Source organism: Nothobranchius furzeri, chromosome 6 (assembly GCF_043380555.1).
Source record: "Nothobranchius furzeri strain GRZ-AD chromosome 6, NfurGRZ-RIMD1, whole genome shotgun sequence".
NCBI classification, from domain to species: Eukaryota; Metazoa; Chordata; class Actinopteri; order Cyprinodontiformes; family Nothobranchiidae; genus Nothobranchius; species Nothobranchius furzeri.
Window position 1 is genome coordinate 36059832 of NC_091746.1, and position 27385 is coordinate 36087216.

The window sequence follows — 27385 nt, forward strand, 5'->3', positions numbered from 1 at the left end:
AAGTCCATCCTGACAAGTGTTGGGAGACTGCAGGTGTGTCAGGGCTGTGTGGTATAATGGAGACTGTCTTCCAGGCAAACTGGTGTGTCTATACTGGCAGGGAAGCTATCCCTGATGTGGTTTAGAAGTATCTTCTCAAAGCACTTAATGACAGGGGTCAGCGTGACTTGGCAGTAGTCGGCAGACCCTCACCAGACGGTTGGACCTGCCAGGTCTGACCAGCATTCTCTCCCACTATCAAAGCCATCTCTCCACCAGGTAGCAAGTGGCGCTCGCTGCAGAACCACAAAGGTGCAGCTTCACCTTCTGGTGCAGCTCTGCCTTTGTAGTTCTGCAGCGAGAACCCTCTCCCAGGTAGTGGCCAGTTAACGGCTCCACCTCTCCATTCACCTGAGTGTCCAAGACATGCAGCCACAGATCAGATGAGACAACAAAGTTGATCATTAAGATGCAGCCTTAGGTATCCTGGAGCCAAGCGCACATATGGACACCTTTATGCTTGAACATAGCATTTGGATTCACATCACGCATGCCATGCCATTCCACCCAACCACACCTCTCCAGGTCTCATGTCATTGACCACTAAGCATTGAACTCCCCCAGAAGGAGTCAACAGCTGGAGGTCTCTCCAGCACCTCCTACAGGGACTCCAAAAATCCATCATAATAGAAAACATCAGCTTTAGAGGGGCAGCAAGAGCCGATTGTAGCATCTCTTAAATATGTGCCGGTCAGCTGACTTTTCTGTCACATGGCTGGTTTAGAAGATGCACATTATTTAACAGCTCTAATTTTCCAACAATGGTCTATTACCCAACTAGAGCTCTTCATCCAGAATTCAACATGTGGCTCCATATGGCTAAATGTAGAAATTTAATAGATACAGGATGCACCTTGGGGGGGGGGGGAGGCTGTAGGACCCCAAGAAGGCGCTGAACAAATACAGGCCATTTATATCTTAAGAGTTGTGGCGGAAGTTCTAAACTAGTATTTGAACATGTCAACTGTTCTCTTGCTACACAGAAGGTAATCAGAAAGAAGCTCCTAATTGAGGTTGGTCAACTTAGTACATTTCCCCAGAACAATGACATTTCCATTGCTACACCGTAAAGGCTTCAGTCTTGGTGAAATGGGAGCTCCTAAGATGTTCCTCCTATTTGTTGACTTCATGCTAGCACAGGCTGAGCTACAGCTGCGTTTCTATAATCCTTTGAAACTCTTGGTCAGCCTGTATCGCACACTCACCGAACCACTGCTACCAACCCACCCTGTTCTGGTGTTTAGTGTGTTAGCAGCATGGTGTGTTGCCTAAGGATCGAGGAGCTCCAACATCAACATCCTGATTTAGCTCAGGCAAGATAAAGAACCACATCAGGGTCTGAAGTTACAACATGTTGTCATTTTATTAGAATTTACTCGCGCGCCATCAGCTTCTGCTTCTTCAGCTTCTTCTGTGAAACCTGCAAAAAGAGACACTTCATTATTGTAACATTAGTGATTAAAAGTAATCACAGTTTCAACATTCAGTTACTCAGAGTCTTAATTTGTTTTCATCAAGAATCCAAAGGTGTCCTAAGAAGTCATCAGTGTAACCAAGTGTCTTAGTTTCAGACAGAATGTTGGTGTGATCAGAACATCGCTCGTTCCCCAACAGATCTCTCATCTACTGCACCTTCTTCTTCTGAGCCACCTCCTCTTCCGGTTTGGGGACGATCTGCTCCTTTTCTGTGAGGATCATCTCGATGTGGCATGGCGAGCTCATGTAAGGGTTGATGCGACCGTGGGCACGGTATGTGCGTCTCCTCATCTTGGGGGCCTTGTTGACCTGGATGTGCTCAATGACCAGAGAGTCTACGTCCAAACCCTGAAACCACCAACAAACCAAACTCATCACCACATCGTTTCATCTGGAGAGACAGATTCGAGGGAGCCCATGGGCTTTATCTTCTGCAGCAGCAGAAAAGCAAATGGTCTCAACCTGATGTCCATGGAGTACAGACCACAGGTTAAACTGCACTTTGCCCTAACGTTTAAACACACAAGGCTCCTAGATCTAATTCTAGTAGGAAACCAGGGGACTGACTGTGGGCCAACATGGTTCTGCTACAACAGAGGTCTGATGTTTCATTATAAAAACAGGACCCATCATGTCAACAAGGACATAAGCTTGTCTAGCTGTGGTCCTGTAAACCAAGGATTTAGCAACATTTTAAACGCTTAAGCCTAATGTATACTTCTGAGTCAGCTCCACGAGGGAGAGACACACACACTGACAGATGTTTTGCTCGCCGACTTGTCTCCTGGGGAGTGTTGCAAAGCAATTCCCCGCCAGGACAACAGAAGGCGTAGCATTGTTCTGTGGTATCCTGTTGGATATCCGCTCCAAGATAGTGCATTTACTGTTGTGTTTTTTGTATTTAAGACACTTTTTAAAAAGGATAAATTTGTCCCTCATCCTCCTTAGCCTCTTCATGCACTCACCACCTCTAAACCCACGTTTCCTGTCAATTCTGTCCATGCCCACGCGTGCTGCGCATTTTTTTACTCCTCCAGTCACAGGTGATTAAAACATTCATATTTCTAGAGTTTTTCTGCAAGGCATTCTTCAATCAGCTGTGTCTGCTGCTAAATACCCTCGTCTCTTTGCTTTTGAGGGCGCAATGGCATTGCTGTTGACGACAGTGGCATCCTGACTCCGCCCATCCTTACGAGGGCTCTTCAGCATGCTCACAAGAACGGATGATGGCGTCCAGACGCATAAGTATTAATTAGGCTTTACACCTAGACATCTATATGTAGAAGAGTGTATAAAATCTCCAGCAAAAGTAAATAGATAAGTCTTCTGTGAGAGCTTAGGACTGATTTATGTCCACCAGCAGAGTGGCTGCATGTGGACATGGGACACTAAACAATGGGCAGAACAAGGAAGACCTTTTCTTAAGTGGATCTAAAGTTAGAATAATCAGAGAAGTATACATTTCTAAAACATCTGTTTGGGTTGAAGTGAAATAAACTAGCAGCCTGGGGGTTTTATGAACAGCTTAACAACCCTGATGCGCTTGGGTGCGGAGAAGCGGTCAGAAAGGCACAGAAGAGAACTCACCTTCAGCTCAGCGTTGCTTTCTGCATTCTTGAGCATGTGCAAGAGGAACTCTGCGCTCTTCTTGGGCCAGCGGCCCTGAGTCCAGCCGAACTGTTTAGCCTGCAAACAGCAAACTTTTCAGAAAAATGCGTCTTCCAGCCCAAGAAGTGAATAATATGATGCTGCTCAGATCATACGGATTTGTTTCATCTTTAATCCAAAGGTGTCCTAAGATGGTCATCAGCGCAGCCTTTAACCTGACTCTTAACTTCAGCAGCTCTCACCTGAGCACAGCGCCCAACGCCACCGTTGTAGCGACGGAACGGGACACACTGGTGCTTGACGACGACGTCCCTCAGGTACTTGTTAGCTTTGCGGATATGCATGCCCTTGATGGCCTGGGCCGTCTCACGAGTGTTCTGTTTGAGAAAGTCAACTTAATAAAGCACATCTCAACAAGACCTCCGTTCAAAGTGCCCCAGCCCAGTCCACAAATACACACAAGTATAACTTTAATAATGGTTTAACAGACTGACCAAACTTCAAATCAATCGCCTCTAGACCACAAGAGTCTCAGTTCTATAACCTTAAACTCCACCACATGTGTGCTGATGGGGACGGCTTCCTTAGTGGCCTCTGGAGAAACAGCCTTTGTGTCTCAGGACTGAGGAGCTAACAGCTAGCCCAAATGTACACAAGACCAAATTGTGGTGTTACCATCTTAAAACTCTAATCTCACAAAGAATGTAATGTTCTGATCATTTACACCACCATCAGGTCCACACGTGTCCTTTACTAGAGTTCTGGGACCATTTGGAGGTGTTATTATCACTACCGGCAACAAAGTGCAGCACCAAGGATCAAGACCACCGAGAAGATACTTAAATGATACAATGGAGTGTGAGCTTTGGAAATTATCTGTATGAACTGCTGTGAAATTACGTAGTCTAGTCAGTTATGTCAGCAGCAAGGGTCTCATTTCAATTAAGAGGCATTATCATACGCAGGCATGGGAAAACCAAGCATTTTATATAGAAATATCATCAAGGGTATCAATGAACTGCTTTGTGGTCAACAGTTCTCCAGTTTTCACAAAAGAAATAGACGTCAATGTTTCAGTCAGGATGCACACAAGGACATGAGTATGTCCGTCTCCCTGGTTTACGATTTTATTCTTTTTGTAACCAAACACAGAACAGAATCTTGGCATTGTGAGCCGATGAACGACCTCACAGCTACACACGGTGACTATCTACGTACTTTGGAAGAATAAACCAGAGGATAACTGAAATAAAACTAAAGCATCAACACACAGTGGTCTTGGCTGAGCTCAGACTAAAATCACCACTCCTGTTGAAAATAAACCAAAGACATCCTCTCATTTAACAGACAGCACATAGATCCAGGTGTGAGCAGAGGGAAAAAGCCACTGCAATTAGATCCATTTGTATTGTGCAGTATATTCATCAAGTGAAATAATGTGATCAGAAGTGTGCAGAAAGGACGTTTACTTATTGAAACCATGCTAACTAAACTGAATAGAAGCGAGAGCTGTAGAGTGAAAGCTGCTGATCTCTGAACAGATGAACTGACAGCTTACCTTGAAGTGAACTCGGAGATTGGAGCCCCTCGCCTTACATGCTGAAACAAAAAGAACAACCAGACCTCTGTAACAGTTGCTGCGGCTCTCAGACACCGAATGGGTACTACTACTACTTGTAGCTCAGACATTAAAAGCTATTTTCATGGTTAATCCAAAGGTGTCCTAAGAAGTCATCACTGCCACAGAAATAAGACAAACTTAGCCGAAAACTCACGTACATTTGGTCGGGTTCTCCGGGTCAAGAGAGTAGCGGACCATTTTCAGACACCTGGAAACACACATACGTTTTAAACATGACACAACCTGCATCAGTTCACCGGGACGCCTAGCTAAATCCGGCTAGCTTTCAGTTAATAAACATGGTTCCCAAAACCACAAGGGAACAGGAATAACTAGCAAACACATCACACCCGAAATATCATAGTAGAAAGAGCAAACGTCTTTTTAAAAACCAGGTTTTAGTTTTTACACGAACCAACATGGCGGTGAGCAGCAGAAGCTAAGTCGGTGTCCTCGCAAATACTAAAGCCAACTCATAATTTATGCGTTTATACATAACAATATTACACCGATATAGCCATCTATTCTCAGCGGATAAAACGCAGCCGTTCAAAAACTACGATGGTGCAGATTTCATAAGGATTATGGACAGATTATTCTCTTCATGTAGAAGACAGTAATGCTCACCTCTGAGGCCGCAGGGGGAAGAGGAAGTACCGGGGTCCGCGTTTCGCTTCTTCTGCATTCAGTCCAGTTCACCGCCCCCTGCTGGTCGGAGAAGGTGGTGCTCAACAAGCGCTCTGAGTGCGTTTTCGTCAGACCTCTGCAGTCGCTCATTTTAATACTCTATGACTGAGATTTATATGACTGTTTATTGTGATATGATTTATTGTTCAGTTAGAATTCCACAAGAGACGCCTTCGAGGTTTAATAACGCCATAATAAAGACGATCATGTGGCATCTTTCTTGCTCTTATTAGTCATATTTATCTATCCTTGCTTATTAAATCAAACGTTTTAAGTTAGCTGATGAAGCAGCTTCCTTCCTAATGTTTAAACACAATTTTAAAACAGAACCTGTATTATACAGTCTGTATTATTGTTCTTTCCTCTGATGGGTCAAGACACATAAAAAATCTACTTTGTTATTAAGGGTAATTTGCATAAAAAATAGACAGCAAACCTCCGACAGGAAATTAAACCTATTATAGAATACACTTCTGTCAAAAACAGTCTGAGAGAAATCAAACATTGACTGTGGTATTTTACGATATTGTGTTTTATCTTGTACAGTGACTTTGGGTGTTTTGAAAGGTGCTTTTAAATAAAATGTATTCTTCATCTTCTTCTTATTGAGAGGATTCCATCAAACGTTTCAACTTCTAATTCCCAAAATGCAAAACTTCTTCATCTTTCAACTTTTCTTCCGTCTCAAATCTCTGTATAGTCACAGGGAGCTGGTGCCTATCTCCAGCAGTCACTGAGCAGGAGGCTGAATAACCAACCATCATTCCAAATACATTTACTTTGATATTCAGTAACATAATTTTCTAATATAGAAAAAGTATTCGGTGCAGCTTCCTTTTTCTTAACAGAACAAATATTTATTTGATTTAGAATAACAAGAAATCAATGCTGTATGAAAACTGGGTCCAAAATTACATCATGTTTCCAAACTGATGGATTTTCTTACTTTGAGTGTAGGAGGACATATTGGTTACCTATAGAGGTAACCAAGGTGTCATGGGTGGTAGCATTGTAGCAAGAAGGTTGTGGGTTTAAATCCTGGAAACTTCTGTGTGGAGTTTGCTTTTTCTTCTCATACATGAGTTTCATCCCACGGGGCAAAAGGTGCCAGTGAACTGTTGGCTCTGTGTGCGTCCCTGTGATGAGCTGTTGTCCTGTCCAGGGTGTCCCGTCTCAGCTGGTGACTGCTGGAGTCGGAAGCCTGCTCCCTGTGACCTTTCTCACAAATAAGCAGTCAAAATTCTACATGAATGAATCTGCGAGATCTTATTGTTGATGCATTTTTTAGGTAAATGATTAATTGCTGCACAGATTCTGTTTTATAGAAAAAACTGTTTAATGGATATTAATCGAGCATGTGTATGGACCTACAATAATAAGTATTCAGGGAAGTCTATTCAGTTTTAAACAAAGCAGTTCCTCAAAAGATGCCAGAATGACCGGGATGCATCCTGTATCTATTAAACCGCTATTAGTGAAACGATGCAGCATCTTTATGACATCCTTTTGAACTCTAATGAAACCTTTACTGAACTCATTCTGTCATCTGCAGTAAAGAACGCACGGACACATCATAGGAACTGTTAAAGCCAGTTATGTGTTTATTTGGCATTCATGTTGAAAGCAGCTACATATAAAACCCAGAGTGCACCCGCCCAGTCAGACATGCACATTGCTCTGTAAATATGTCACCGCTGAAACATCCTCATAGAAAAATAAAGATATTATTTACATCCACAAACAAGTCCACCTGCAAATTTCAGTTTATTCCTGCTGAAATCATCTCTGGTTGGAACACCTGATGGTCCTGAGGTCAGAACCTGATCCACCGTTCTGTCAGCGGCGGCGGTAACCGTCTGTGGATCAAAGCACTTGGCATTTAAGGTCTCCCGTTAAATTAAAGAATGCCGTTTCATCTAGTGCAGCCCAACAGGTGCAGGAAGATTAGGATTGTTTATCACCAAGAAAAACTACAGAATGTGGATCCAGTCAGTCTGGAACTGAGCAGAACACACCATCATCTACAGGGTTCACACTGACATTGTTTGAGTTGCTATAGGAGCCATTTTTCCCCTCAAGTTTGATCATTTTTGGAATTTTTTCACATAATTTCTAATGGCCCAAATGAGAGGCAGAATGAGCCTAAGAGAAAACACAAAGTATGACCTTTAACTTTAATTTGTTAAACCTTTAATGACATTTCATGAAGTGTATTACAGGTTCAGTCATACGCAGATGTGATCAGGTCTGTCCCAAAGGCAGAAGGATGAATCAGATCTATAGGAGGAAACAACAACTATCCACATTTTAGAGAGTTTTCTCCCAGTCTGAGGTTGATGAATCCCAACGTAGCACCAGTAGGTAACTGAAGTTTTACCATGAAGAAAACCAGAGTTAACATCTAAACATGTGGACGGAAACTTCAACGTTATGGAGCCAGGACAATGTCACACGAACATGGATGGTCCTAATACCAGCTGCCAGTCACATGTGCTTCTGTTGCTCTGTCCTCACTCGGTTTGGATCTGACTGTTGGGAGGGAAATGTCTCGTTATGTAGGTCAACATGGAAAAGACGCTCCATCTTGGTGAAGATGTGTCTTTTCTTCGTTTAGATGGTTCTGTTTTGTTTCTCCACAATGATGTGCTCACTCAGAAGGGACATAATCAGACGCCAACAACCTGCAACACAAGAGGACACTCGGGTTACATCAAAGGAGCAAAAACCCATCAGCAGCTGGATGGAAAACTGAACCAATGTTTGTTTTGTCTCGTCTTTAATGCTGATGTTTTTCTCACTGACTTCATCTTGAGTGAGAACTGGGGTCCAGTTGGCTGATCAGAATCAGAACCAGAAGGGTTATATTGCCATATGTACGACAATCACATCATTAGGAAATTGCTGCAATACTTGATGCAAGAAAAGATAAATGATGAGCAAAATTACAATTAGGAAACAAACACAATGAAAGGATAGTTACTGTATATAGGGAACCAGCAATTAGAGAAGCAGCTACTTTATACAAGTCAGGGTTGGCACTGGTCAGAACGGGTCAGTCCAGGTGCAAACACAACACAGGGCCATGCGACTGAAACTAAGCAGCTGGAGTGGGCAGGTCTACGACTGTCATTCATGAGTCCAAGGGCAGAGGGGAGGAAACAGTTTTAGTGGTGAGAGGTTCTGGTCCGAATGGATCTGAGCCTCCTGCCAGATGGGAGCGAGTCAGAGAGAGTGTGTCCAGGGTGACACTGGTCTGATCTCGGACATTCCTGACTGAGTCATGTTAGCGTTCTTTTAAGCATGTTTGTAAACCTCAGGCTGAAACACTCAGGTGTTTGCTACAGACTTAATGTCAGGTTATCAAAAGATAAGTTAGTCACTCGGCTGTGAAGAGATAAATCAAGGTATTTGGTGGTTCAGTTTTTCCCTTAACTCAGTCAGTGCCATTGACGACTAAAGTCGTAATTTGCATTGTTTTACTGTGTGGGCGTCGAACGAGCCCCCGCACTGAGAGAATAAACATCTCAGCTCTAAAGCCGATCTTCATCCGCATACATCACATGTCATGTGATCAGGAAGCAGAAAATCCATGTGTTAGGAGATCGTTTTGGGCTGCTGCTGTAAAAAAAGTGAGGCGCGAACTGGAAAAGCTTCTGCCGATCACAATTCAACAACGGATTATGAAAGAACGGATAACGCTCAAAACGTGCGGATTCTTCCTGATGTAAGAGGTGAGTCTCTGCTTTGTTTTAGTTGTTTTGGTTGTTTTGGCGTCGACATCATGCTAGCGCGCAACGTTCTGTGACTCTTAAAAAAACAGTAAAAACGGTGAGAAACGCTGGCAGCGAAGGGCATTACTGATGAGCAAACGCTGGCAGCGAAAGAGTTAAGCTTCACTAGAACTTAACATTCCTTGTGTTTGAAATCCCAGAGGGATGGAATGTGCTCCAGAGTCTGAGGAAAACTGGAGCTGAAAAAACTTCAAACTGCAAAACAAGCTAGCTTATAAACACAAAGTCATAGAACTCTCACCTCTCCTGTCAGCTAGGCCACGTCCGCCTGATGCCAGAACGTGCATTACCAGAGTAAACGAGAGAGCACTAAACACTAGTTGCCATTCTTCTACGTCCAAACGTCTTTTATTGTCCGAGACCTCAAATGTTTTTTTGGGGGGACTCTGTTAGATTATCTGAAAGTAGAAGTGGTAGCAGTCGTCTGATCTCCTTCTCTGATATTATTTAGCCCAGGACCTCTCACACCACTGGTGTTCTGCTGTAAATGCACAAATGCATAATGAGTGGAAGACCCAGGGAAGTGTTTAGCAAGACAGACAACTGGAAGGTCCAATCATTGGTTCTTTTATTTCAACCTCCACAAAATAATTATAGCTGTACTACGTAGGGCTGTCGCGGTTGAGGAATTCCCCCTGCGGTGATTCAGGGTGGCTTAATATTGCGGTGTGCGATATTATTGCAGCACTTATTTTTATTGCAGTACTATCTAAACATAATGTTTACACATTTAAAAAAGGTTAAAAATTGCCGTGCCTTCTTTTATAACACTTTACTGAATGCAGATCAAAGGGCAGTAACAACACAGATCGCAGTAACGTTTGTTTCTCCGACAGTCGGAGTCCGACTGAACTTAAAAACAACTAAATTCAGGAGAAGGTTAAACTCAAGGGCGTCAGTTTGTTTTCAGAATTGCTGGGGACACTAACCATACACTTGAGTGGGGTTTAAAAATTGCTGGGGACAATAAAGTAGGCTAGCACAGGGGTCGGCGGCTCTGGAACCGCATGCGGCTCTTCCATCCTTCTGATGCGGCTCTCTGTGCTTGTGAAATAATGAATGGATATTTAAATAAAAAGCTTTATATTTTACTGCATTAATTTTACATCTGTATGCTAATTCTAAATGTAAAGATTGTCTGCGTAAACCTGAACAGTTCCAACCCGGTCTTACTGTGAGACCGGGTTGACGCGTCACGCTTGTGCGTAATCATATCGGCGCTTCTGAGCTGCTTTCTGACCTTCCCCACCTACAAAGTTTAATTACAACAATCAAACGTGACAGAGCCTGGATTTGTATTCTGAACAGTCTAAACATGTTTTAAAAAGAAACATAGGACAAAAGTGGCACCTGCTCAGTAAAACCATCAACAGGGTGAAAAATACCAAAAATTGAAGGCAGAGACGGGTTACAACTTCTGTATCCATTTTATATAAATTGTTTTATTGATTATCGTCTAATGAAAGATAATTAAGACGTACATGAGCGATCAGGCGCGTTGCAAGCTTTTCAAAAGTGTGGGGGATGTTGTCTGTGCCTAAAATAATTTCATGTTATTCATCTTGTTAGTTTAATTTCCATAATAGCGGAGCAGGTGCGAATTTTAGACGCGTCACGCATGTCTCCGTTTTAAACATGTTTAAACTGTTCAGAATACAAATCCAGGCTCTGTCTCGTTAAATTGGTGTAACTAAAGTTTGTACTGAATGAAACTTTACATTAAACCATGTTGAAAAGAAAAGGATCCGATTAAATCGTTTCCCCCTCATTTACAGTCAGTACAGTGCAGTGCGCACGGCTCTGGGGTTAATCAAGTTTAATTGTAACATTAATATGTTACTGGACACGCTGGTCTGGTTGGTTAGACCAGTGTTTGATGTGGAAACACACACACACACACACACACACACACACACACACACACACACACACACACACACACACACACACACACACACACACACACACACACACACACACACACACACACACACACACACACCAATTAAAATAATGCTGATAGCGTGGATAGAAGACAGGTGATGGGTTACGTATTTAAAAGATGATCAGGCTGATGTAAAATGTAATCTCCATCCACATCCAGACACAATTATCCTCTATTCTGTCTCTATTTGCTCTGCTCTTGTCTGGGCTGATCAGCTGATGGTGCGCGCGGCACGCCTAGCGGCTGATGCACATTTTACGCATTTGGAGAGGTGGACTGGATGCTTTGCGTTTACTGGAAGTTGGTCCACTTAACGCACGGTTGTAGACTAAATATTAATGACAAATGAATGAAAATTAAATTGGGAGTTTTTACTTCATATTTTAGAAATAAAAATGACGGGGAAAACATTTATGACGTCTTTTTAAACGACATTTTCTAGCGCGACCTGCCTGCTTCACTTAAGTCACTGCTTATTAAGGTCCGTCCAGAATTACCATGGCCCACCCAAAAATGAAAACCTGGCGCTGCGCCTGTTATAATCCTCTGCAAATTGTTGTTCTTCACTTGATCAAACTCAGACTTTGTACAGCTAATGTCAAGATGTAAAATTATGAATTCAGTCGAGCTCCTCCGTCCCTCCCTCTCCTGCTCTCCTGGAAACCCGACATCGGCTGTTAGAAGCGGGAGGTGAAGAAGGAGATGAGGCAAACAGAGTGAGTGCGACGTAAAGAAACCAGACTGGTGTGGAGGTGAGCAAAACAGCTGGAAAAGTGTGGGTGTTGAATCCCCCACGGGTGCGATGCCCCCGGCTGCTGTCACCTGTTGTGAGCAGCGCTCTGCTGTCTGAGGGTAGGCCCCGCCCGCAACGCTGCGGCTGCTGCGGTGTTTTCTTTACCGTGGGAAATGGGTAATAATGGCTCTTTGATGGGAACAGGTTACCGACCCCTGGTATAAGATCTGAGCAGGTAAAACAAAAATCCTCATCAGCAGGCATTTTTTGAAAGTGGGGGGGGACACAGCTGCCAATCACGAATTTTGCCGGGGACATGTCCCCGGCGTCCCCGGTTAAAATGACGCCTATGGTTAAACTTTTAAATGCAAATTTGGCTGCAGCATCTAACAAATAAGAAACAAGTCCCCATTTTGTTTAGTTGTTTAAAATCAAGCATAAAAAAATTACATGTACCGGGCGCGGGGCACTATCATTTCACTTTCACACACACGAATGACGGTGATTTATAGCTCGGTCACGTCCTTGTTACCCACAAGCAAAACCAGCATGTTAACCATATGCGCTTTGAGAGAGGATCTGAGAGGGGTGGCAACATTTCCAGCAACACTGAAAACCCTCTCAGATGGTGCGCTCGTTGCACTAACACACACGTACTTGCGTGCGACAGGCGAGCAAAGGGAATCTCTCCCGGTTGTTGCTCCGCCATGTCAGGGGGGTTTTCTTTAGGGTGGATGCATTCCTCCTGCAGGTAGCGAGTGAGCTCCAGCTCGGCTCAAACTCTCTTCGGGACGGTTGCAGAAGCAGTGCTTGTCCGGGACTTCAGCAGGTCTCCGAACGTTTATTATTATTTTTGCCGCTGGTGGCAGCTCTGTCTCGGCCAAGGACTCTGGCTGCGCAGCAGCTGACGTACTGAAAACCAAAGTGCTCCCAAAGGAGCGAAGTAACGTTTCGTTTTGATACCAGTGCAGCCATCCTTCTCAACATGCATCATTGAGTTGAATCAAGTTCAGTAATCGCGGTGGACCATGATGCAGCGCGGTGGGTTTCTTCATATTGCGATATTTCATTTTTGCAGTTACCGTGACAGCCCTAATACTACGTTAGAACATTGTTAGGAGGCGTAACATATTTTAAACTAGCTTCTCATGCAGACTAGCCATTTTAGCTTTAAGGTTTCCCTGACAAAGTAACTCAGAGAAATCTGATGGAACAATAATCTGATGGAAAATTAATCTGACGGAACAGTACTCTGATGGAACAATAATCTGAGGGAACAGTACTATGATGGAAAATTAATCTGAGGGAATAGTACTCTGATGGAACAATAATCTGAGGGAACATTAATCTGAGGGAACAATAATCTGAGGGAACAGTACTCTGATGGAACATTAATCTGAGGGAACAGTACTCTGATGGAACATTAATCTGAGGGAACAGTACTCTGATGGAGCAGAACTCTCTGACTGAGGGAGCAGGATTCCGAGGAAACAGGACTCTATGAGGAAACAAGATTGAGGAACAGGAATTTGGCTGTGCTAGATTTTCATTGTGCTTCACAGAGGCACTCACATGAGGTGGTGATGAGAAGAACAGCTGACGGAGAGAAGCTGATGTTGTTGAGCAGAGGACGGAGGCAGAAGGAGACAGTCACTGAAGACACTGCAGGAGAGATTGGGTGGTGTGTGTATACTGGGGTGAGGGGGTGTGGGTCAGGTATCACTTTGGGCTGGTTGCAGTGGGAGTGGGGGGGTAAACCAGGGCCACATCAATCCGCTCGGAGCCGTTCTTTGGACAGATGATCTCAGTCAGACCGTCCGGTCGCGGCTGGCTCAGCAGCTCACCTGCAACAGAACAACAGGCAGGTGAAGCGGGCACCAGGTAGGTGGACCTGACTCTACTGGGAATAAAACCCACTCCACGATGAAAACCATTATAACCACAAACACAGTAACAACTTCAGGTTGTTCAGTCATCCTCAGCTCCAACTTCAATATGATGCTTGGAGCTTTTCTTTGTCTCCACTAGATGGCGACACTAACACTGACTCATGCAAGGCAAGAAGGAGTTCCGTGGGTGGGGTGGGGCTGTCCTGACAACCAGGATGAGAACTCAGTTCTGTGATTTTAGGTCATCTAAAATGTTTCACTTGGAGTTTTAGTTTATAAATACTTATTTTGAAACATGCCTGGACATTTTACAACAAACATTAAAAATACTAAGGACAACTTTACTGCAAACATATAGTCAATAAAAATCAGATTACCAGATTAATGCAGAACTCTATGTCTGCTATTTTTTCCCTATAATTTTACTGAAGCCACAGCTTAAACCCTGCCTGTCAGCCAAAACTCAGGGCACAAATACTTCCGGTGTTGTGTGTGCAACTCCATACACACACACACACACACACACACACACACACACACACACACACACACACACACACACACACACACACACCCCGCACAGAGCCTCTCACAGGCAGAAAACAAAAACAAGCTGCAGGATGGACAGCAGTCAACATGTCCCACTTTCACCACCCTCCTCTTCCTTTGTCTTTACAATCAGGCCTGAAGCAGATTAATACACAGCAGGAGACAATCCCTAAAGCTGGTTTTGTCTCACTTCTTAGAGATCTAATATTTTTCTGCTTTTTTTAATCTGGTATTCTTTTAACCGAAAGTACCAGCTATGGTGCAGCATCAATATCACCACAGTGAGGAAAGCACTGCTGGAGAGTCACAGGTTCACTTCAGGTCACCAGAGATGGTTTTCACAACAGATATGAGACTCCTAAAGGTGGAGAAGGATAATCCTGCTCTGATCTGGTGACTCATGATTTCACCCTCTTTCTTTCACCTGCTCTGAGCAGCAGGCTGGAAGTACCAGTGTTCCGTGGAAAAACCCAGAAGGTTTGGAGATACGACCAGAAAAGACGATGTAAACAAAATGAAAAACATTAAATATTTCACAGGGCCATTCCGCTAAAGCTGGAAACGATGTCCTGAGGTAAGACCAGAGCTGCTGCAAACAACTAAACGAAGCTCACAAACTAAACACAAGAGCTTGGTGGATTAACTAACGGTTGTACCATCTTTACAGGTAAAAAAAAAATATCTTCTATGACGGGAAACCTTGATAAATCACATTTCTTATGAGGTAGAGCTTGTGTATCTGTGTGTTAAATAACAGCTAAACATGTGAATATTGTCAATAATCCCCTGCATTATTCTCCAGTTGATATTCACTGTTTTACACCTCTTCTTCCTCTCAGACTGAGGCTCTTGTAGTTTTGGGGCTCTGAGCCAAATCAGATGAGGTAACGGATTTCTTTAAAAACACAGGGTGCCAACATTTGTCCCGTGGCACCAGAACATCAGTCTGATGTGGTTCTGAGAATGGGAGGAGGTTGTGAAGATCAGCCTCACAAAGAGCCTTTAATCCCACCCTGTCGCTCCACATCACTAACAGCATGGTGTGTCGGTTGTGTTTCAGTAAGATGTTACATTTCAGATCATGATTCCTGCAAACACAACACCTCCACCTGCTGTCAGAGGAACGTTTAGGGTTTCCTGTTACAATAATCTCATGCTTAGAGAAATTGGGATGCAGCAGCTGGTGACCTGCCAGATGTTGAGATGTTCAGAGCAAAATCCACAGGATTGTCTGAATAAATGGACACAATCCGATCCAGTTAGGAGCTGGGATTTGAGCCCTGAATGGTCACAGATTAACAGGCAGCTTGTTCAGAGTTGATGAGGAACAGCAACCTAATTTATACTAGCTACCACATTTAATCTGTGCAAATGTGCTCAGGATGACAAATAAATCTAACGTGCACATCAGAAGACGGGCAGAACCGTGCTGAAACATTTTTCTTCAAGTGCGTGCACACAATCTTTGTTTTTGTAGAATGAAATGCTAGAGTTTTGTCATAATAATGAAGGAATTTAATTTGTACTATTTGTAATGTTTTAAGAAAGGCTCTGGGTTGCAGGAGTGTGTCTGAGTGAGTACTTTATTAGGTCTATGTTATCCTACTTAACTGGGCATTTATTTAACACCGTTTATCTTGGTATTTATGAACCTCCATGAATGTGCATTCCTTTCTCCTAGGAAGCCTTGAACTCCAGTTCATCTTATCAGTGGGAATAAAAACAAGGTAAAAGGGCTCCTTACGCTGCAGTGGGCCTAATCTCTTCAACTTTAGCCATTAACAGGCACATTGTTTACTAAAGACATAGATAAGCTCTTATCGTGGTGCAGCGATCCTCTAATAGTGACATCATTCTGTCTCAGTCCGTCTGTGGATTGGTGGGCCAAGTCGACTTTAGGCGTGCCTGGTTCAACTCCCTGACACACACCTATGTGATCACACTGTTTGTTTACATTGTGCTAGTGTTAGCATTAGGAGGGATAAAAACAGCAGCAGCTCGGCATTCATAAAAGGATCTACATAGTTTCACAGTCTTTCCAGGTCAGAGGAGCAGCACTGGGCAACAGCTGACGGTGCAGTCCCCTTCCCCTGCGCTTGGTCTCATTTCCTGTCTGAGGTTAGCCAGGCCCGGACCACGGATGAAAACGGATGAACAGGCAAACTGAATAGAACCACATAGTGCAGCTCAGAGATCACGTGCTTCGTCCCTGATTAGTTCACCGCAACACAACATCAACAATGTTGAATACATGACTGATGTGTGTTTGATTAAAACAATGTTCAGCCTTTACAACAGGACCAGCAGGTGTAAGGTTCTCAATCTGAGGAGTAGAGAGGAACCTAGACAAGAATGTGGAGCGTCAGTCCATGTGCTGTTCAAGGGTTAAAATCATTCATTTTACAGACGTTTACACATTCTTATTTCAGAAAACATCAGTCGTTCTTTGTTTCCAGCATAATTGAGTTTGATATATCAGCTGATGAGGAACTCAACTGCTTTCAACCTGATTCAGAATAAAAATATACAGTATAAACACAGGAGCAGAAAGTAGACCAAACAGAGTTTTCAGGTTATTTTCTCAATTACCTCAGTGTACCTGTCGACACTTTATCACCTTTTAACAAAAAGTACAAAAAGGAAGAAGCCATAACCATCCATGAGTCTCACTGCTAGACAGGTGTGTGAAGCCTGAGTCACAAAGTGCATCTTCTGGTTGTCGTAGACAATATTTTTTCATGAACAGAGTCGTGACGAAAGGCAAAGCACGTCTGTGGCTGTCCGGCGCGACTGACCCATCAACAGCTTATTGAGCGCCCTCACGACCAAACTCAGCCTTTAAACGGTTTCAGAAAACCTACGACTTCGGTCAGCAATCGACCAATGAAAATACTTTAATGCAAGATTAGCATTAGCAAAATGGAGGCTATACTTAAGTGCCGGTGGACCACTGGAGTTTGATTCGGAGTCTAATAAAAGTAGCATTTTTTCTCTCATGGTTGCCATCTTGGAATATCTGTCAGCTTTTCAGTAAGATATGCTCCAGACACTGGCCTGTCAGATGTTGTGTAGCTGAACTCACTTAAATCTAAGGCTGTGTCGTGTGCCAACTCTAAAGCACGCAGTGTTAAATGAAGCAGTGCTTTGCTAGGGCTGAAACACACACAGTCTCAACAGGGCTTTAGGTCTGATGTGCACCACGACATGCACAAATCTAAGTTAGATGCCTTGTGAGTAGTTTTCTGTGTAAAAATGCTCTCGCCTTCCTGTTTCAAGAGGTTGAAATATCTCAGAGGAGTGGGGGGTGGAAAACCACAAGTCTACTCGATAATCTTCATGATATGCAAATGTCTCACCTTTAATTGGCCAACAACAATGTGGCGTTTCCACGGACTCCATTAACCAAACTCAAATGACACTAAATCATATTTTCTTTTAAGTAAAAAAAACTGCCATGTGATATATTTCATCTCCAGAAATAGCACAAGCCCAAACCTGTTCTGCCATGTTGTTGAGTTGCTAATGCTAATGGTTAGCTTCTATCAGCCAATAGAAAAGTTCTTTTGGTCACAAAATACACATCGCCTCCCCGTGGGCCGTCACCAGCAAAGTGGGTGTGGCCAGGGGCGTAGCACCAAATTCTGGGCCCTAGGTACAAGTCTTCCAGGTGGGCCCCCATGCTCAATTACTCAATATCTCTCTTACACATTTTTTGTCATGCTATAAGACAAGATAATAAATATGATCCTAGTTTAACCTCTATATTGAGCAAATACAAATGCCAGCATAATAAAAGTGAAATGCCCAGACTTCACATATAATTATTTTTATTTGCCAACAATGTGTTCAAACAAAAATCCTGGAATTTATTTTCCAGTAAATGCCCAATGACGGGTCTTCATGTTAGCAAAATCACTTATGAGATCTTTAAAGTCCAGTCCTTTGGCTAATTGGCTTTCAATAGAAAGAAGAGCTAGGCTGTTCAGTCTATCCTTGGACATTGTTGATCTCAAATAATTTTTCACCAGTTTCAGTTTGCTAAAAGCCCGTTCACCCCCAGCAACAGTCACAGGTAGTGTGCAAAATATCCTCAGTCCAATACAAACTTCTCCAAAAATGCTCTGTAATTGCATCCTGTATGGCATTAAGCAGCTCAAGAGGAGACCGAATGTGTGGGAATGTGGCACCATATATTGTTCTCAGGTGTAGCATCTCATTCTCAAATTCAGCTGTGAGATCCTTGTAATATTTTCTCATCAGTGCCTGGCATGATATCTTCATCTGCTCTTCAGTCATGGTTGTCATGGTTCGTGATGTTAAGCTTTGCTAATACTGATATATCTTGATATATTAAATACATATGACATGAAATAAACCAGGTTCTCTCTGTGAATGTAATGTACTCTAAATTTTATAATCCCTGCATTATCAGCCAAATTATAAGATTGTCCGTTTTCAAGATCAAATATAAAGAAATTTAAAATAGGCTTAAAATATCTAACCAAGTCAATAACAATCCTCTAACACCAGTGTCATCATGCTATACGAAAAACAGTGGCAGCTTCACATTCCTGAGATTACCACGAATCCATCGATACCAAGTTTGTCCTGGTCCATGACTGGGAAGGAGCTGAAATATCCACACAGAGTGAACCTGTTTTTACTGCGAGGTCCGCGAATTAATTGGCGGCGGCCGCCCGCGATAATAATTCTGGTTAATATATATATATATATATTAATTAGTGTTTTCACTGACAACACTAATTAATTTATATTTGATCTTGATGGTGAAACTAAAGGCGTTTAACACTGAACACCTAACATGATTGCAGCTTCTGAGAGCTAGCTAATATCAGCTAAAACTGTGTTCTGCTGCTGCTGCTCACCGTCCTTCTACTTGCTTCTGTTCAATTAACCTTTTCTCCTTCTCCTTCTTTTCTTTTCTTTTCTTGAAGCCAGATTTCCCTTTCTTGGGAAAAGACATGACTGACTCTCCTGCCTCCAGCTCTGGCTGTCGGCATCTGCGATGTCTCATTAGCTGTACATGCGGCAGTGCAGCCCCTGGCTGCGGGTGTGGACTAAACCACTTTGCACATTTTTAAGGGGTGATAGATGCCTCAGAGATTATTCAGTTATTATTTTTAAGGCAAAATTCTGTTTCTTAACCTCTTTATCCAGGTAAAGGGAAGTTTATTAAGACATTAAGTAAGTTGGGGGGAAAAAACAACAACAATAAAACATTTTTATTCAAAGCTGTCTCAGGGCCCCTCCCTGCAGTGGGCCCTGGGTAAACGGTACCCTTTCCCCCCCCAGTCCGACGCCCCTGGGTGTGGCCATAAACATTAACCTTCTCTGTGACCTGGCGTTTTCTGACTTTACACGGATCTGCTCCATAACGGAAAGTGTTTGAGCGTTACTTTTTATCTCCCCTTCTACCGAGGCTGGCCGTCGCTGACTGTGCTCAGCTCGGGAGTGCCTCACAGAAGTCTTTTCTTTTTATAAACCTGACTGACGTGCTACTCAGTGCCCTAAGCATGGTGCAGGATGTGCGTGGGCAGAGATGCGGCACTGCCCGCCTATATCTTTTCCAAGGCTTATTCAGGTAGTTGGGTTCTCTTGTTCACTATGCATATTTAACTCACGGACAAATCATATTTTAAAAGAAAGAAGTATTGAACATTTCTCGGTGAATGAGCCCTTTTGAGACCAGCTGGTGTTTTACATTTATGTCAAGAGTACTGGATGGGCTGTTTGACAGAATATTCTGACTACTAAAATCAGATGTGTGTCAGGAAGACACTCGACAGTAGAACCCTGAGAGTAAGCCTTTTTAGCTTTGTTAGCAGTCCTTTGTTCCAGAGAGTTGGTGGTCTGGCAGTATCCTCCAGAATATCGTTGTCTGAACGGTTTTTCAAATATCTACAGTCCCTAAAATTACACAGCCTGCAAACCTCTGACTTAAAACCAACAGTAAAACAAGCAAGAAGAAGAGAGAACATCAACTGAAGCGCAAACACGTGTGTCGCTCTAAAATCTGACTGGTTTCTGCCCAGTTTGTTTTGTATCAACTAACAAGCAGGAAAACACAGCTTTTATCCCACAGCTTCACACACTCACCCCGCCTGTCTTTCTGCGATCAGCAGCACTTGAACCATTAGTGCTTATTGATCTGCACAGTTTCCTCTAAGAGCTTGGACTGAAGTCAGGAAAACAGATCTGATCAGAGACAACAGGCTGCAGGACGGCATGGATGGTAGCCCAACGGCCCAAATCAAACGGTAAAACAGGAAAGCTAAAACAAACGGATGCACAGAGAAAACTGATTCTGATAGAAACAGAAGTTATTGACTAGAATTAAAGTTATTCTTATTTGGCTCTAAAAGTGTGCAGCTAGCAGAGTGTGTCTGAGGAAAAACACACACTTCAGTTAAAGATGAGAAAATTTTCCACTATCAGAAATCACATTTCACCTCTGGAGACTGTGTGCTTGTGCATCTGGTTGTCCTCCATTAGGTCCTGGCCTGAGGACTCCATCTCCTCCCTTTACTCCTCCCTTATAGCAGGAATGCAACCCCCCACCCCCCAACTCCATTCTAATAGCTGGACAGAGGTGAGTGTGATCGGGTGGCTCATAGATATATATGTACACACACACACACACACACACACACACACACACACACACACACACACACACACACACACACACACACACACACACACACACACACACACACACACACACACACACACACACACACACACACACACACGTGTGTGTATTTAATATAAAGATAAATGTTCACTTTCAAGAAATAAAAAAGGTGAATTTAGCAGCACTCTCACACAAGTACACAAAGGAATCTGACAGGAAGCGGGTAACAACACCCCCCCCCCCCCCCCCCCCCGGACACACAGTGCAGGTACAGGAATTGTTCTCCCTGTTGCTTCACTCCTCCTCCCCCTTGTTCATCGAACAGCTTTTCAGCCACAGCCATAAAAGGAAACAGCTAGTTCTATTTGAGCAACACGAGTTTTCTCGTCTCCAGGAAACTCCGGCTGGGATGTTTAGAGAACCAGTGGAGTCTTTCTGAACTCTCAGGGTTCGCTTCCTTCACAAAACTGCTCCCCAACAGCCCAGACTTCCCATTTCATTTATTCCCTTCTTTGTCTCCAGAATGAGGAACAATGGACTTTTTGGTCTCGCTGAGTCATGCTGTAACCGCATAAAATAGAAGAAAAGATTCAGTTTAATAGTTTTTACATGGCTTAAATCCTGTTTTCATTACAAAAAAAAAACATTTCAAATTGATAGTTTACCACATTTTAGCATGATTTCATGTCATCGTAATATTAACAAGTATGTAGTTGTTCTGTTTTTACTCAAGTTTCACTTTTGTTCCCAACCAGGCAGAAAAGCAGCATTGTCTAAATTACCCTACTTGTTGTTCTCATTCGTTTCCTAGAGATTATAATCTGCTACTAGCTGCTGCTAACAGATTCTACTGCTGACTACCTGTAAAAGCTAAAGAACACATTGCTGCTGATGTCACAGCATCTAATCAGTCTGCTGATCTGACAATGTTTGCTTCCACTCTGACATCAAACAACAAGACCGATTCTGCACGTTCATCCACTCCCAACAGAAACTCATTCCAACCACATTTCAAAGGCGTTACTAGGGTTACTCTGCACTACAGGGGTTTCATGCTGGTTGATAATATATGGTGAGCATTATGGTGCACACAAAAAACCCAGATCAAACTAAACCAACAAACTCATAGAAGCAACTGATAACATTTGTGAAATGCCCCCTGTACATGGAGGCATGGTGTCTTTGGTCTCAACTATCGCTGCAGTCAGTAGTGGCTGTGTCATCCACTTTTAAATCAGTTCCTGTTTCCATCTCTCATCTTACAGCCAGAGGGTAAATATTTACACCTAAAATAAAAAAGCCATCATTGCGGAGGAGCTCCAGACCAATGAAAGACTGAAATGTCACATTTTTATTGGTAGCTGCTATTTTTATCACAGATTTGTGTTTAACCCTCCCACTGTCCTATCGGGTGTGACCCCGACAGGAAAGTTGACCATTAAGCAGGGTTAATGGTTTATCCCTTGAGGTCCACGTGGAAGAGGTGAGGAGTGAGCACCACCACACCCCGCCACATGGACCTCAAGGGATAAACCATCAATCCTGCTCAGTGATCAACTTTCCTGGCGGGGTCACCCATGAGGACAGTGGGAGCGTGAAAAGTTTTAGTTGCCCCAGTTTTAGCAGCACTTCACTGGCTTCCAATCCACTATAGGGCTAGCTTTAAAGTCATACTTTTTGCCTATAAAGGCTTAAACCACATCACTCTCATGTAGGTGACAGACATGTGGAATGCTATGCATCCTATTCGCTTCAGTCAGCTGGCCCAAATCTACTAATTGTCCCTTCGATTAAACTAAAAACTCAGGGACATTGTGCATTTTCTGTTATTGCTCCAACTTTATGGAGTATGTTACCTTTGAGGATTAGGCAGGCACCAACTCTCGCAACTTTTAAGTCAAAATTGAAAAGGCAAAATTATTCTTTTGCTTTTTGTGCAGAAAAGATCTGAACACACCATTTTGTATTTTTTTTACTAGGAATGTAAGAAAATATCAATATGGCAATATATCGATATTCAAAAGCTTTGTATCGAATTTTTGAAAGAATTTACATGCAAAGATTTTCTTTCCTTTTGGTGCAATTCAAACACCGACCGCTAGTTGGCAGCAGTGTACAATGAGTTTTGTTTCCACCATTGAAATGTAAATCCCTCTATTATGGTTCAGATACCTCACGTTAAACATGTTAAGTATCAGTTTGGACTGTTTATTGAATTTTCCTACAATAAATTCAGTCTGAAATTATCGCTAAGAACGTCTGGCTGAATGTATCGCAACATATCGTGATGTATCGTATCGTCTCATCTCCCCTGTATCGTGATTCGTATGGCATCGCCAGAATTTCACCAATACACATCCCTAGTTTTTACTGCTGTTAGTCTTTTGCTGTACTCTATTTTAGGATTACTGTTTGTTATGTTGATCTTACTAAGTGATAGGCTTGGGTGGTATCCAAATTAGTATTACCGTCCAACTTCCTCCACATTTTACCATGGTGTATGACAGTGGTTCCCAAACTTATTTAGCCGCGCACCCCCTTCTATGTCCCGACTATGTCCACGCACCCCCCCCCCCCCCCCCCCCCCCGGGCATGGCTATATATATATCAGATGTCAAGCTAAACAGAAAGGGTTAAAAAAATTCCCCATCACTTTAATTTTTTAAATAGTAATTAATAAGCATTAGATACCATTACAATTTCCTTTGATTTCATTTTGAATAAATATTTAGAGTGCCCAGGTAGCACATAAACAATGCAATTTAACGGTTTTCTTAAAGTAGGAACGTTTAATAGGGATGCACCGATGGATCGGCATTTGATCGTAATCGGCCGATAGCGCCCCTATCGGTTTTGATCGGAATTTTCAAAATAGATCAGAGCAGACTGATCGTAGGGTTGTCACGGTAACCAGTGTAGCGCTAAACCCCGGTAAAAAAAAAAAAAAAGAAAAAAAGTTGACAATAATAACCGTCTTGTTTTTAAAAAAACTATATTATCTTGGTGGGTTTACCGTGGCTGCGGTGTAGGCGCGGTGACCCTTACCAGCCACCGTATCATCGGCTGAAGTTGCCGGCGGCACATGCACGCTTTGTTTACAACAAAACTTTCTTGAAGCTAAAGCTGAAATAATGGTCAAAGGAGGAGACGGCAGCGCTCAGGAGGACATTTATTATCCCTCAAAGAAGACAAAGTGGGAAGTATGGGCATCTTTTAGATATGTGAAGAATGCCGAGGGACAGTTGATAGAAGACGGCTATCCTGTTTGCAGCACGTCCAGAAAAAGTGTCTGTGAAAGGCAGCAACGCTTCAAATCTCATGACACATCTGCGTGACCATCACCCACAACTCTACAGTCAACGCAAGGCAAGCTAACGTTAGCGTTTTAGCTAAAATGCGTGATCCGAGGATTTGGGTTGAGGGAGAATGCAACGAGTCGCTATATAAAGCAGCCGCAGCGCTGCTACCTGCATATAAACCGTGTCACGGACACCGCCATGTTGAAATGACGCTATGCATTACGGGGCTCCCAGGGGCAGATAAGAGTTGGTCTCTCTCCGAGAATAATTATGAATTTAACAATGATTACTGCCTGATGACATTTTCCCACATCTGCAAAGCTCACTGGAAGGACACAAACCGAGGACAATATTTTCCTGATATAGGATTTATTACTCAAGTAAGGGTAAAAAGTATCTGATTAGAAGGCTACTTGAGTACTGAGTATCATCTGATCTAATATTTTTAAAATGATGACATCAAACAGACATAAAATAAGAAGTTATGGGCAAATATTGGTGTTTTGAAGACTAAAGGGAAAAAATGTAAACAAATAAACAACATAATTACAAAATAACACATTTTAGGCAAAATTTAGACACAAACTGAGGACAATATTTTCCTGATATACAGGGTTTATTTAATTGTGTGAAAATGTAGCACGTTTAAAAAAAATACCGCGATAATACCGAAAACCGTGGTAATTTTGGTCACAATAACCGTGAGGTTAAATTTTCACACCGTGACAACTCTAACCCCCAAATTCCACTACCTCCGCTCCGCTCCGACACGAACGCCGGAGCAAAATCGGTCCCGTTGTAGTCAATCAGAGCAGTTCCACTACTGCGGCCGTGCTCCGGCAGTGCGGCGCCGTGCGCCGCCCTCTGTTCCGGCGTCCGGCAAAAATAGAATCGATTCTATTTTCGCCGGACGCCGGAGCACCTCTGCAGTAAATGGACAGAAATCACAACGGCCCAACAGGAAAAGGAGCGAGCACAATTTCCGTTTTTCACAATAAATCGATAAACAAAAGGCGTTTTTTGTTTCATATGCACAGGTTTAACAACTTTTAACAACTATCAGTGGCGGCTGAAGTTTAAATGCACAAAAGTAAGCCATAAATACAGTTTCCACTATCAAAGTAGTCACACTTTGTTGATCCAATCACTGCTGATCTCTCAACACAAATGATGGGCAGATTAAACAGTTCATGCCGATGTTTCTCCCACACAACGGGTGTTTGGATCTAACTTCCGCGTTTATTGCTCGGACTGTATCGCAAGATCTCGAAAATCCCGCGCATGCTTGTTTGCCCCCCTCAGGTCTCCGCACCGGAGCGGAGCCGTTGTAGAGCGGGTACCAGTAAAAATTGAGTTCGGAAGCGAGCGGCTGCTGAGGGCGGGGGCGGACCGGAGCGGAGGTAGTGGAATTTGGGGGTCATACAGACCATTTTAGATTAGGTTACATTTCCTTTATTCCCAGATTATGTAGTTTGTAGCACTCATTATAATGTTGTAGAAAATTTCTGGCCAATGAACGTGATCGGTATCGGTGATCAGCATTCTTTGATATCGGTATCGGTGATCGGCAGCAAAAAACCTGATCGGTGCATCCCTAACGTTTAACCTGTGCGGCCAGAGCGCTCTCCTTCCTTCTGCTCTGCGTAAACCTGAGCTGATCACCTACTTGTGCGTAATCAAATGTCTATAGGGGACAAGATATAGCCATTATGTTCACTTTTACCTCAGACAGACTTATTGCTGTTTTATGGTGTGGCTCAATCTGCAATCCGCTGTCATGCGGACTGGAATATCAAATGCTGCAGTAACAGGACTTGTGGTCAGGTTCATGAGGAGTCACTGGCTGGAGCGGACCCGACTCATCCCAGAAGCTAATATCTTAATTTGACCTTGAATGAAAAATAACCTCTTAAAAGTTTTTATCACGGTGGAGGCAGAGTTCATTTCTGCCTTCAGTCTTACAGCGGGCCGGAGTTAAAGCAGCGTGTGCGCTTATTGAATCTGTGTGTGCGCGCGCGCGGCACAGCCGCTCAAGTCAACGCGTCTCGCGCTATTTAAACCAATGTTGTAAAATGACTTCTGCCCAGCCCAGATGTGCTCACTTGTACACCCGTGAGCCGTGGTTCTGCCGGAACGCGTCTGACCTCTGACAGACGCACTCTGAACTTCAGATCGTCAGCGCGCTGTCAATAGCCTGAATGGGAATCATTTCTTGTTATTTTGTTACATCCACAATGTCCTGTGTGTGAGGTTTACAATGTCAGAACACCTGCATGAGACAGGTGTTAATTACAATCTGCCAGAATGACTCACCTTCAGATTCCTCCAACACCGTTAAAAATGATCAAATACGGAACATATCGGCGTGCGCAGGCCAGAGTGCTGAAGCTCGGTGCATTGTTATTATGAAGCTAGGGCACATGTGGAGGACACGCGCGCAAAAATATACTTGTTTTCAATTACATTTATTGGGCCCACTTACTTTCTCTTTGGCCCACCCACAAATGAGTTTCTTGCTACGCTAATGGTGACATATGACAGACTTCTCTGAGCTCCGCAGCCATCACACTTTTCACCTCGCGCACCCCCTAGCGGCAGCTCGCGCACCCCCAGGGTTGCGCGCACCACACTTTGGGAATCCCTGGTGTATGATATTAACAAGACCAACTTTAAAATAATGACATAAGCCTCAAGTTGAATTACCAAGCTGTTGGTTTGGACCTTCACCATTCAGAATCTGAATAACAAACACTAAAACAATAACAACATACACATAATATGAACTTTAAAAAATAATGCAGCTTGTAAAAAGATTTTTTGCCAGAAAAACCAGGATGTTTACCTTTTCCAGCTTCAACGGACGTTGTGGACCCGCTTTGATGAGCTTCTGGCACAGACACAAGGGCACTTTGGGGCTAGTCGCGACATCTGGCGAAGACTGGCAGCACATTTTCCACCAGAAAAGTGCGTTATCGTCTTTTTTTAATAACAGGCTCAAAACAGAAGGCTGCTATCTCTCACTTTTCGTTCTTCCTCTGTCTCCTCACCGTTCCATGCACCGTCTGTCCACCATGGGACACAGGTCATTTGGTT

General features: G+C 43.2%; 2 protein-coding genes and 3 non-coding genes across 6 annotated transcripts in view; all 5 read right to left on the minus strand.

Annotated features, from left to right (window-relative positions):
• Positions 1–1378: 1378 nt before the first annotated feature.
• Positions 1379–5433, minus strand: rpl17 (ribosomal protein L17). 2 transcript variants are annotated; one of them, XM_015974476.3, is made up of 7 exons: positions 5372–5433; positions 4903–4952; positions 4682–4722; positions 3366–3500; positions 3103–3201; positions 1672–1863; positions 1379–1459 (listed from the first exon to the last, which is right to left on the minus strand). In XM_015974476.3, the coding sequence occupies exons 2-7, from the start codon at positions 4940–4942 to the stop codon at positions 1412–1414; spliced, it is 555 nt and encodes a 184-aa protein (XP_015829962.2). In that variant the 5' UTR covers positions 4943–4952; positions 5372–5433; the 3' UTR covers positions 1379–1411. The 2 variants fall into 2 exon arrangements, with proteins under 2 accessions (XP_015829962.2, XP_070408259.1); XM_070552158.1 differs by lacking the exon at positions 5372–5433 and adding an exon at positions 5160–5189.
• On the minus strand, positions 1526–1591 carry LOC129164509 (small nucleolar RNA SNORD58). Its single transcript, XR_008564078.1, has one exon. It is a non-coding gene; the product is annotated as a small nucleolar RNA SNORD58 (small nucleolar RNA).
• On the minus strand, positions 3263–3330 carry LOC129164507 (small nucleolar RNA SNORD58). Its single transcript, XR_008564076.2, has one exon. It is a non-coding gene; the product is annotated as a small nucleolar RNA SNORD58 (small nucleolar RNA).
• Positions 4800–4866, minus strand: LOC129164508 (small nucleolar RNA SNORD58). The gene has a single exon (XR_008564077.2). It is a non-coding gene; the product is annotated as a small nucleolar RNA SNORD58 (small nucleolar RNA).
• A 1576-nt stretch (positions 5434–7009) lies between the features above and the next one.
• The window catches only part of mfhas1 (multifunctional ROCO family signaling regulator 1), a 36368-nt gene continuing 15992 nt past the window's right edge, over positions 7010–27385 (minus strand). Inside the window, exons 2-3 of the mRNA XM_015974466.3 lie at positions 13473–13744; positions 7010–8112 (exon numbers count right to left, since the gene is read on the minus strand). Coding sequence (XP_015829952.3) covers positions 13620–13744 — 125 coding nt within the window. The 3' untranslated portion in view covers positions 7010–8112; positions 13473–13619. The remainder of the gene's footprint in view (positions 8113–13472; positions 13745–27385) is intronic.

Coding starts and splice junctions, on each gene's coding strand:
- rpl17 (XM_015974476.3), bottom strand. CDS start 4,942: ATGGTCCGCTACTCTCTTGACCCGGAGAACCCGACCAAAT. Junction 4,723..4,902: donor CCCGGAGAACCCGACCAAAT/GTACGTGAGTTT, acceptor TTTTTGTTTCAG/CATGTAAGGCGAGGGGCTCC. Junction 1,460..1,671: donor AGGTGGCTCAGAAGAAGAAG/GTGCAGTAGATG, acceptor CTCTTTTTGCAG/GTTTCACAGAAGAAGCTGAA.